Here is a 12730-nt window from a genome sequence, read left to right as displayed (position 1 = left end):
AGATACAGCCGGGGCACATAGTAGCGTCAGACCTGTTAAAACGTAAGTGAACGGGCATACTTCAAGTGGGGATAAATGTCAGAGAACATATAGAAAACGACATGTAAACGTGTTGTCTTACCTTACCGGTGTGCTGCCATGTTTGTTTACCATTTAGCTCTGCTTTCCAAAGCGCGGCCGAAATATCGGGAGAACAAGCAGCAACAGCTGGAAGGCAGAACCGGACAGTAGCCTGACAAGTTCATTCATTTATTTTATGAAAGATTTATAGAATAATGGCTGACTTTTTGCCAGAGTTCAACTTTGTGGAGGAGGAATTTGATTTTGCAGAGTTTGATGGCCACCCTTATTTATTTGAGCCAAAATACACTGACGAAGAGCTTCGTGAAATTGAAGAACGGAGGAGGAGGAGAGAGAGAGAGGTGCAATAGGTAGAGGACGAGAGAGGAGGAATGGCTGCTGCAAGGCTGCGTAGCTCTGGAGATTGGTGGTGTACCTGTGAATGCTGTGCCCCAATGCCCACAGAAGAGGAATGCCTCTGTTGCAAGGAATGGGACCGGTTGCAGCCTTATTTTCAAGGTCTGGATGTGACCGAGGACGAGACACCTCCACCTGGAGTTGTATCCAGCTGGGCTTTATCTAGAGCTCGCGAGATATATTTCGGCCGCGCTTTGGAAAGCAGAGCTAAATGATAAACAAACATGGCAGCACACCGGTAAGGTAAGACAACACGTTTACATGTCGTTTTCTATATGTTCTCTGACATTTATCCTAATGATATGAGGTGGTCTTTGTGGAAAAAAAAGCTTGTTTAGTGGACTAACTTTACACTTGAAGTATGCCCGTTCACTTACTTTTAACAGGTCTGACGCTACTATGTGCTGTATCTAGGCTAATGGCTAACATGCTAACTATTATTTTTATGTCACTAGTCACTTAGTGTCACTCAGCAGACCTTTCTCAAGAAAAGAAAGGTCTGGCTGGGCCGCCTCTCACTTTGAGATTGGACAAAAAAACGCCCTGGCTGCTTGTATTTCTTTTAACCAATCACAATCGTTCTGGGCGGTGCCACAGCAACGGTGCCCTTGCAAAAATATTGCTGGGGGGAAACAGGTTTTGGTGTAACACGCCCACAAAAATATTGCCTACAGGACGCGAACCATGGCAGAAAAATGGCTACATTCCTGCAAGATCAAACACTGCAAAAGTTAGTAAAGGACGTGTTGAAAACGGTTGAAAACTGCTACACAACCGGAGGTGGTAGGGCGGGATTTCAGCAGGTGGCTCGTTCCGCCCAATGAGAGGCTGATCTATGCAGTGAACTTCCGCCCACTCAGACTACTAGTCACTTGAAACAAATTTAGGACGATAGGAGACAGGTTGAAATAAACCGAAATTTCCCTTTAAACAACAAGCCTGCTCACCTGGCTGGCTCTTAATCCCCTTGACTGTTTCTTACGAAATGCACATATTTAAAAAGAGACTCTTGTCTGTTGAGCCTTGAGCATAGGGCAGTCTCCTTTACCCTTAACCTTGGGAGCTATGGCAACAAAGCCGACTAGACACCCTTATCTGGGCAGCTATACCCCTTCTGCCACAACTGGGAGGCGATGGATGGTGTGCATTCATAACAAAGGTCAATATCCTGACCTCGACCGCTGTTACCTTAAGCATAGCTGTCATCCATTTCCAATCGCATATTTATGCTCAGCAATGTAATCTCTCCAGCATCTTTTTGTACAGCCTATGTAGAGAAAGCCTTCCACATATGGACAAGTGAGGTGGTTTATAACAAAAGTAGTGTTGCAATTAATAAAATCAATTAGTTTATAAATTCTGTTTGTATTATCATCAACAAAATGTTCAGTTTACACAATGTTGTCACAGTGACAGCAATGCATACATTTTAAAGTGCCAAACGGTTTGGATAACCAAGTGCCTTTTTTGTCTGCTGGAAGATGTGAATGCATAAGCCTGTCCCTAAGTGTCGGGGCGCATCTTAACAAAAATATAGGGAGTTCAGGAAAGACTCTACTCAACAAAGTATCACTCTCAATAATGGGATAATTATTTATAACGATGCATTTGATTTGTTCAGCATGTGTATTGTATGTGGTGATAAAGAATGGACAAGACTGACTTGTAGGCTTCTTGTCTGATGTTTTTTTTTTTGAAGAAGTGTATCACACTCAGGCGACTGTGCTCTGTCAAAAGCATACTGAACCACTCTGGGTTTGTAAGATATGTTTGAAAACCTATTGGGCATAGCCTCAGCCTGTTCAATGAAAGTCTTCACCACAAATACGTCATATGCGTTGGAACTGGCCATATGGGATGTTTTGTCTGAGTTGCATGTCACTGTCCCTCAGCCCCCTTAAAGATAGTCAGGTCCAAATATATTAATACAGTGCTTGAGAGTATTCAACAACACAAATGAATGGCTAATGATAAACATCCTCCTCAGACTGATGATCCCAGGCTGTTGTGTTTATTGCATTTCTCCACTAGATGGCATCCTCTGTTTATGAATGATCACATGTGGTAATATGCAGCCCTGTAGTCAGACTAGTGACATCCAGGAAATCTGTCAAATATGAAACTCATGACACAAGTTAATTTTGATGTTTTAGATTCTAAATCTGTAAAGAAGAAAAATATCTTTTTGGAGGTTAGAGACAGAGAGTGTGTCCACATATATGCCACTGTGCGTCAGTGATTGTGCATGTGGCTGTTGCTGTGAGACACAAAGACATTAAGTCTAATTTCTTAAGTGTCACCAGGCAATTACTTAGGACCTTTCAGCAGATTAAACCCCCAGATGAGTCGTGTCCCCCCCCCCCCCGCCGTGTCACCTCATCAGTCACTCTGCTGTCCCTCTGCAGGCACAGTTCAGCTCTATTCCATTTACTAAACTCACTTTTGGCTCACTTTTTCAGTCTCAGCTTTATTCACACGTACAACTGTGTGATGTAAAAAACAGACTTGTGTTTTCTGTGCAGTTTACAATGCAGTCTCACAGTGGCTGATAATAAACTTTAATAATATTGGAAGCCTCAGGTCAGGTGAAACTACACCGAACTTGCTAACCGAGAGCTTTGCTCATTTTTCATCTTTAAGATTTGGAGAATCATGTGTATCAAATAGAAAATTAGGTCAGTCAAACATGTGACTCTATGTCAAGAGGGCCTTTGAGGCAAATATGTTTTTCAGGGCTCCTATGGATCCTTACAAAGTCTGAAAAGGCTTTGAATTTATTAATCTAAAAGTAAGGCCTTGAATAGTATTAAGATATCTTAAATCCATCTTTCATAAGTCTTAAAAATACTTAAACTTAGGAGGTAGGATTTTATCGATGAACTTATTTCTAACGTTGTATTGTAAAATTTCAAAATCATTGGTGGCATCTATTTATTTAATATATAACATACCAAATGCCATTCACATTAACGTAATGCTGATCAGGATAGTGAACCAACAACAATCGTATTTTGCCTCTGGCCGGGATGCTCAGTGCACAGAATGCACTGTCTGCTAGCTAGCTGTCGCTGTATTTTATAAAAATTGCCTATTTCTAGTCTGTTCATTGTTTTTTTTAAGTTAACATCCAGTAAATGCTGCATACAGATTATATGAAAATTACAAAAACAGTACAGAATTCTCAAATACAGGCACATAAAGAACAATAGTACATGAACACCAGACGTTACGTTACCTTATGTGCTGTGCAAATGTGATATTTTGCTGTAATAACACTGAAATTTCCTGGGGAATGTCCTCACAAGAAGCAGAAGATCATTTTTGCCTAATCCTGTATATATCAACCTAAAATAAAACACGTAATAGCTAGAACATCCATTCTTCTTACAGCAGAAAGCTGCAAGGCTTCTGTCTTCTGTGTCATCACATCGTAGTGATGTCATTGTGCCACGTTGTGAGTCATGCGTTTTCATGTGGTTTTGCACCACTTGCAACATGGCATCAGAGGAACAAGGTTCACCTTTTCACTCTGCTCATGAAAATGAGCATGTCTCAAAAACCCAATAATGAACATAGTTCAAATAACTTTTGGAGTATTAAGAAATATTTTGTTTATGCCTCTACCTTTAAAAATCTTTTGGATCAGTATGCTTTGTGTTTTTATTTTGTCAAATCTTGTGAAAAAATGTCAGATTTTTGTGTTTTTTATGACACAATTTTAATACTTTTAGCAATTAATATGGTTTATCTACTGACATAATCTTTTGTCTTAGGTTGTACAGATTGTAGGGATATAAAGCATTTGAAGATACTCTAAGAAGGGACTTCACAAAAAGCAAAAATACCAATGTAGCCACAGATGGACTATCTCTGTCGCAGAGTTCAAAGGGTCAAATCTAACTTGTCTAACTCTAACTAAGCTGTAGGTACCCTGTTGTTTTTCTTCTCAGGATGTGTTCACAATGGCCTCTGATATTCTCATTGAATACAAGTTGCTTCATCAGCAAAGGGGCAGTCAGAAAAATATTCAGCTTCTCATTTACCATTTAGCTCTCCACACTAAGGCTTAGTGTGCTTATGTAATGACCTGGCTTGAAGGACAGAAACAGTGTGGACCAATCATGTGAAAACAGTGGAGCAGCAGGGACAGGCTTGTTTTAGATTTGGACACAGTGCAATATGCACTTTCACACTCTCACATGAATTGGCAGAGCCTCTATAGCATGAACCCTTCAGCTTGGAATAAACTGTTATTATTCCTGGACTGCTACACTTTCTGAGGTCTTTGAAATATAATAGTACCTTTATAATCCAGAATGTGGCTGCAGTGAATTGGCAATGTTTGTTTTGGTGCCTCAAACATATTAGAATAGTTTTATTTTCAGTGACAGACAGCTGCTTCAAAGAAGCTTCTAAATTTGCTTTTCCTCAGAGAATCAGCGTGAAAGGTGTTCCTCAGAGGTCTTGAAATGTTTACTTCTTCTGTTAGCTTCTCCACAGGCAAAAGGGTTTCTGTTTTAATATAATCCCTCCACTCGATATTGAAATGCATGTCAACATGGTGTCCTCTCTTGTGTTTAGACTTCTCTCCACCGGCCTCCCCCCTCAGCGCCTTGTATCCGTCATTTCGTGCAGAGGGCGACTCGTACAGCGAGCTGGAGCCTGTTCCTGCATGGGACTGGAGCATGGCGTGGGTGGAAGAAATGGAGGCTCAGTACAGAGCTCACTATCCTGGCAGAAACACCAAACCCTTTGACACTTAGGGGACTCTGCCAGGAAGGTAAAAGATACAACGTAACAAATTTTTTAAAAACTTCAGAAACACCTCTCAGCAGTGCCAGATCTGCAGGACAAGATGGGACAGACATGACACTGAAACAGTTACTGGTGTTGGAGAGTTCTGGAATTTTGAGGTCTGAATAATTCAGGGTTTGATGTGTAGCGATTTCCCTGTCAGGAAAAGGTAAATATCTGGATCTGAAAAATAATTGGAGCCAACGCCTTGATGTTTCAGATGCCTCTGCTCGTAGATGCATGCCTGTTGTTTGTCTGTAATAGTTTTCCCAGTTTACCTCAGGGCCGTCCAGCTACTATTTTGCATCCTTCAAATGACTTCCATTGAGATTCTAAAGTTTTCCTCCCTCTCTGTATCCTTCCCGCTCATTAGAGAATAGGATAATGAGATACTTCCCTCGGGATCTTCTCACCCAGTGTGTTTTGAAAAGGCCAGAGAGACACAGAGACAGGATTCGAGACAGTGAGAAAGCAGTCATTAGGCAGAAGAAATACAGCACCAGGGTTTTCCTCACAGCACATGTTTGTTTCTTATTTTTTCATGTTTGTTGCAAAATTTTATTAGGGCTGAAGTCCTACCAAATAGAGCTTCGCTTAGGGATTCTGTACAGACTGTTTTACTGATCAAGTGTATATATTCAGCATATTCAACAAATGTTATTTAAATTTAAAACATTCCAAATCATTTACTGTCTTCCTGATTGTTTGATGATTTCTTTTATATTTTGGGATTTTTTTTAGATTTAATTTTTTTTTTTTTTTACTTGATACACTCGTTCATTTTTCAAGGTGAGACACCCCAGGTGAAAACATAGTTCACCCATACACTGATCAATTTTGAGTTGAGATTTTTGGCTATTTTGCTTCTTTAAGATGTTGTCTTTTAGACTTGTGGAAAGAAAATGTCCAAAATACACATTTAGATGTTTATATTAGTTCAAGACTGTGTTCTGTCATGCAAAAAGCATATATTTAATTAGATAATGCCCCATTTAAAGCATATTTAAACATAAAATTTCTGAAAACTTGTAAAATAAAAAAAATATATATTTTTATGTAGATAATTAACTGGGGAAGATTAATGGTGAAATCTTTGTTATAATTTTGACTCTTACATCCACCAAGCTGTCCAGTTTGATTCCTGTTTACATTCTGAAGGTTTTTATGGAGGGGTTTGTTCATATATCATTCACAGCCTGATTTACAACATTTTATTCCTAAAAACATGGTAAAAATAGATTTTTTTTATGGCTGTTGACAGTGTTTTCTGCTAAATAATGTAAAAATTAAGATATCCAAAATTCTCTCTGTATAAACCTTGAATCTGTGTCAACAATAATTTCACCCGTGGCTCTATCCAATGTTCAGATTTTTGCTTTGAAAATATGTGAACATAACGTTTCTGAAAAACCTTTCTTAAAAGAATTGTCTTAATGGAAGTAACCAACTGGGGAAGATTTATGTACATATCTTAGTTAAAATTCTACTTGTTTTATTTTTGTCTAAAAATGTATGAAATTTTATAGTCTTCTCCAAGCCCAAAATCTCCACTTCAGAAACACTTACATACACAAAATTTTCCAATTTTATTCCTATCTATATTCTTTTTACAGAGAGGCTTGTTCAAATATCATTCATAACCTGATTTAAAGATCATTTTATTCCTAAAAGCATGTGGATTTATTCATGGCTGTTGGCAGTAGTTTCTGATTTATGAAGTGATAAAAAGAGATATCAAAAATTCCCTCTGTAAAAACCTTAAAATGTAATATTTCAACAAAATAAAACAAAATGTGTGGAAATGTAGGGAAATTAGTGCGTCTTTCATTAGATAATGCCTCATTTGCATGTTTAAACATAAAATTTGAGACAACTTTTTTTAAAGATTTTTTTTGGGGGGGGGGGGCTTTTTGCCTTTAATATACAGGACAGTGTGAAATGGGGAGACAGAGAGAGTCGGGGGACGACATGCAGCAAAGGGTTGCAAGCCAGAGTCAAACTCACAACCGCTGCAGCGAGGCATCACCTCTATACATGGAGCACGGCACTATCCACTACGCTACCGACGCCCCAAATTTGAGACAACTTGATATACAAACAATAATTGTCCTATTGTAAGTAATCAGCAGGTGTGGTTTCATGAGGATATCTATTAGTTAAAAATGTTACCCTATTTGCCTGGGGTGTCTCCCTTTAATGTTACAAAAAAGTTTGCATCAGACAAAACATTATTTTTAAAAAGTTGTTTGGTTCACAGTTAATTGAACTAACGTGAGGTTTGCCCTCTAAATAACTTAAATTTTAGTAAGAGTATTTCAAAAGTTAAAGTGTTGTATGCATGGTGATGATTTTTTTTATATATATATATATATTTAGAAAATCGCTAATTGTAGTGTAATCAAGGTTTTTCTTTTTATATACGAATTTGCATTTTATTATGTCCACATTAAAGTTGTGTTTTATAGTTTTTAATAAAATCTTTGGATTAATTGAAATCTTTTACAGAAAGTTTTACATTTTGCAAGGACTTTACATTTGGAATGTGTCCCAGCTGATCTGTGAAGTCAAAGTTGCTGCCATGTTTCACATTGTACTCAAAAATGTTTGACTGAAGCTAAAATTATTATTTTCCCTTGTGACACTGATGTTGTCTTTTATGTTATCCTCTCAAATTAAAAATATCTTCATACATACTTCCGATGATAGCTGGACCAAGTTTTATTTTGAAAGATCTACCATGCAGGATGTATTTGCAGTTTCTCGTGGAGGGTTTTTCACCTTGCAATTTTAATTCAGTTCAGTTTAATTTTATATATGAAGCCCCATATCACAAATCACAATTTGCCTTAGAGGGCTTTACAGCATATTACATCTCTCTGTCTTCAGACCCTCACAGCGGATAAGGAAAAACTCCCCCAAAAAAACCTTTAATAGGGAAAAATGGTAGAAACCTAAAAAAGAGCAGCTGAGGGATCCCTCTTCCAGGACGGACAGACGTGCAATAGATGTCGTACAGAACAGGTCAACATCGTAAAATTGCAGTAATTCATATGACAAAGTGATACATAGAAGGAGAGAGATAGATACACAGCTACGACAGTAATATCAGCAACTATAACGATAATAGAAATATGAATAAAAATATCAGTTTTAGTATATGATAGTATATTATATGTATATATTGCTATATGATAGTTTATGTGTGTGACAGTGATAGTAGTAGTAGTTGACGTATGACTAATAATAACAGCAGTAGGCTAGTAGTAGGCATCAGGCAGGACTACGGCAGCAGCACCACCACAATCCATGATTCAGGTGCAACCTCGATTCGAGGGAACCTCTGAAACATTGGAGCACAAAGACTCCAGGGGGAAAAGCTGAGTTAGTGACATGCAGAATAGAACATGAATAGAGAGAACTCAGTGTATCATAAGAAGACCCTCTGCAGACAAGACCTATATCAGAGTACCTAGGGGCTGGTCCAAGGCAAGCCTGAGCCAGCCCTAACTATAAGCTTTATCAAAGAGGAAAGTCTTAAATTTACTCTTAAATCTGGATATGGTGTCTACCTCCTGGACCAAACTGGAAGATGGTTCCACAGAAGAGGAGCCTGATTTAATGCTTCACTGTTTGAGTTTGCCACGGTACAGTAGTCTCTGTGGATGAAGTGAAGTTAAGGAAGTGAAGTATCTTTGCATTACACACTGTCCCTCTGTGGCCTGTGGGCAGGATTTCCATCGACCCCTGCTGTTTTTAATGGCTATGTGGAGCAGGGAGGTGATGTTTAGAACTCATCTGTTTAGCTTGATTAACCAAGACAAACAATGCTGCTGTACCTGATAATGGCTGCTAATTACAAACCCATTGGAGAGAATAATTAAACCTTAATCTATGTTTATACAGAAACAGGAAGTGGGATTTTTAACTCTGTAACTCAATGTTACGTCATTAAAGGAAAACCTAAGATTCCATGTTGTTTCTCCCTGTTTAAAGCAGATTATTGCAAACACTTCTGACTTTTTATCTCAATCAAACTTTGCCTGAGTTGAGTATTAAGAAGGAAATGCTGTAAGGCCTGGTAGATATTCTAATATGTATCTAATCTAATATGATTTCCTCAATGACTTTGTGTTCAGGATGAGTGTTTGTCATGCGGCTGCAAAGCACAACACACTCTTTTCAAAGTAATCCATGTCTTGTCTCTAGGTTGCCGGGTTCACATGAGAGTGGGAATGTTGAGCTAAGAAGTGCTTTGCTGTCTGTTTCATTTATAAGCTGCACAGGAGCAGTCATGCTGGGATCACAATCTATGTGTGGTGTATTAAAAAAAAGAAAAGAAAAAACAGCCCATAATTACCAGAGCTGAAACAACAAAACACACACAAAAAAACACATCGGGATGTGAGTTACTGGGGTCAGTTATTTTTTCTTTTCAAAGGAGCAGCAGGTTTGTTTCTCTGCAAAAATATGAAAGAAGGAAGGCAGAGCTTTTTTCATGTCTTTCTTCTTTTTGAATTCCATTTTGAAGATTAATCAGCCACTATTCATTTGCAGTTATTGTCAGATAAAGTCAAGCAGACTGCAATTAGAAGAAGAGTCAATGCAGGCTAAAAACAAATAATGTTTTTAATACAAAACAGCTTTTCTAGCACAAAAAATAAGCATTAAACTGTGTTGAACTATCACACCATGTCACATTTACAATCTATAAGCAATACAGCAAGTACTGGACTATTTCTGTGTGTGTGTGTGTGTGTGTGTGTGTGTGTGTGTGTGTGTGTGTGCGCATACTGGACTGCCAAAGAGATTATCCATCATCTGTCTCCTCCACTAAAGGCCATATGTTTCTACACGAAGCCTCCAGCTCCTCTGAGCAGCACACACATTCTCACTGATGGACTAGACCACACGCTACGAGGCTCACGCAGTAATGAATCAAACACTACTGTATCTCTGCTTGTCTTATTAGTTCATATGCGCACACACATGCTCACACACCACCCGTGGGATTTGTGCATCACAGAATTTGGTGTATGCCAAAATACCAGCTTTATATAGCATGTCAGCAAACCAATGACCCATATTAGACATGGCCTAAAACCATGGACACACTGCGCACACACACATGGACACATACAAATGTAGATTAACTGTCTTCTCTGTAGTCTGTTATGTTACCATGCTAAGTCCAGACACAGGCAGCAGTGAGTGAGTATAATCAGCTGAACTTCTTGCTATATAATATACCTGCCAGTCCAACATCAAGGGACATGATCCAGGTCATCAAAATAGACCCTTTTTTGGCTCTTTCTACATCATTTATGTGTGACCTGTTTGTGTTAAATCATGTAGCAGTTTTACAGGATTACATTTCCATCGTCAGGTTGTCATAGTTCAAACCTCCAGCAATTCATTTAAATTCAGTTACTTTACAGGCACCACTATTTATACAACACAGTGAAACTTTATTGATCTGTGGGGAAATGAGGTTAGTTTTGCAACCACAAAAGTGATAGGATTCTACAGGAAATCAAAGCAAATAGAATATAAGAACACAAATAGAATATAACACGAGGAGGAACTAGATGGAGATGCAGTAGCACCACATCAGTTAGTGTGATTACAGGAGCTGACAGTTCAGGTGGCAGTGATGCGCTCACATTGATTGACAGCAGTGTTTTACTATGGTGTTGCATACTAAAGTGGTAATCATTCAATTAACTGGAAATCAATAGCACCCTTATGGGTGATCTGTTTCAATATTGCTCTGTCAGTCACACAGGGCCAGTTGACTGCTCCAACACACACACACACACACACACACACACACACACTTGTGTGTCTTGCACATTAGCACATTTATTGGGAGACATGACTGCTGGTCATCTTGGCCAATAAGATGTTAAGCATTTTGTTTCAGCCTATTGTCACTGTCCTGTGAAAACCATGTATGTCCAAAATGTCAACTTTTCACAAGGTATGGAAATCAGCTCTGTATCAGCTTTGTGACAATGCATTTTTTTTTAGATAGTCCTGTATGTAGATTTTTTTTAAATGTTATGACTTCCTTTGTTTCACCCTAATCTTGTAGTTTTTAACTAGGGACTACTTGTTTCTCCACTTGTTCCTGGATAAACTGATGCTATTTATTCCCACTCAAGCAGACCCCAGATCCACTTTGTTTGAACCAATCCAACAACATCCAAAAAAGTTGCATGAAAAAACCAGAAAGACCTACCCTTTTGTCACTGAGCACCAGTTGGAAAAAAATGATTTCCAAAAATTAATTTTAGTCATGTCAAAAACTATGCAGTGGTCAACAAACAATATGCAGTATGCAAAACGTGCAGGTCAAAAATTAAAGGCAGAGACGCAACAACCTCCAACTTTGTTTAACATTTGAAGGTGCACAAAGAATGGCAGTTGAGGCTAATATTAGATTGTCAGTGAACTAATGCTTAGCCAGTGTTATTACATCATGGTTAAAATGGCATTATATTTGGTAAAGAGCACTTTTTGACTCAAAACCCAGAACATTAGGGCACTTAACTTGGGACCTGTCAGTCTTGACTTTGGACTTGAATTGGGACTTGTGTGCAAAGACTTTAGACTTACTTGTGACCTGCATTACAGCCCTTTTTACACAGAGATTGTACAACAGATCCGTTACGAAGTCCCTTCTTTATGCCGCCTCTGTATTTTTACAGGGAACCAAATGACCGCTGCAACTTGCTGTTCCCTTGTGTGATTATGGACAGCATCCCGGCATCGCCTAGTCAAAAGATGTGTGATGGGCATGACATGTAATACAACAATGTCAGCCTCTAGTGTGATATATATCACACACGCCAGCAGTGCTTTGTACCTGTTATATGGTGGCTGATCTCGTCCTCTGTTCGGAGGGTAAGGAGCTCCCAGACCTCACTGTTATTTCAGTTTGTTACATTTATGGCTACTGCTATCAGCTACTCTTTTAATCTCCTGCAGTGGGTCGCACTCATAACACATTGTCTAAACTTCACATCAGTGCCGCCCGCAATCCCGTTCTGCTGACTTTCCCTTTTATACAGTCAAGGATGTATAAAAGAAGGATCTCAAAGTCAAGGATGCTTCCTTGGTAGGACAGGTCCTTCCAAGTCAGGTCCCACAAAGGCTAGGCAAGACTCCTTCCTAACATTCGGTGAATGCGCATTGGAACAGACTGGCAAGTGCCCAGGTTTGTGTCATTGAAGAGGTCCTCCCTTAAAGTCTTCTGCAAATGCTTGTGGGCACTTCATGCCTGCTAAGGATACACACATGCATCCTTGAAAATTCTCTGAGGGAAGGATTCGGTCCTTGGTAGAATTTGAAGGATCCTGACATTGAAACAGTCCTTTGGCAGGATTTGATCACATAGCCTTTTTGAAATTTGGCTGTTTGAGGATCTTTTTTGACTTTGAGAAGAACCAGGTGTTTCAGC

General features: G+C 39.0%; 1 protein-coding gene across 3 annotated transcripts in view; it reads left to right on the top strand.

Moving 5' to 3' along the window:
- robo4 (roundabout, axon guidance receptor, homolog 4 (Drosophila)) overlaps positions 1-7964 on the top strand; it is a 44686-nt gene extending 36722 nt beyond the window's left edge. For all 3 annotated transcript variants that reach the window (XM_033650338.2, XM_033650346.2, XM_033650354.2), the window contains exon 19: positions 5059-7964. In XM_033650338.2, coding sequence (XP_033506229.1) covers positions 5059-5240 — 182 coding nt within the window. In that variant the 3' untranslated portion in view covers positions 5241-7964. The remainder of the gene's footprint in view (positions 1-5058) is intronic.
- Positions 7965-12730: the final 4766 nt, after the last annotated feature.

The sequence above is a fragment of the Epinephelus lanceolatus genome, chromosome 11, assembly GCF_041903045.1.
Source record: "Epinephelus lanceolatus isolate andai-2023 chromosome 11, ASM4190304v1, whole genome shotgun sequence".
NCBI classification, from domain to species: domain Eukaryota; kingdom Metazoa; phylum Chordata; class Actinopteri; order Perciformes; family Serranidae; genus Epinephelus; species Epinephelus lanceolatus.
Note: the sequence above shows the minus strand (reverse complement) of the source record. Positions and strands in the feature narration are given on the sequence as shown.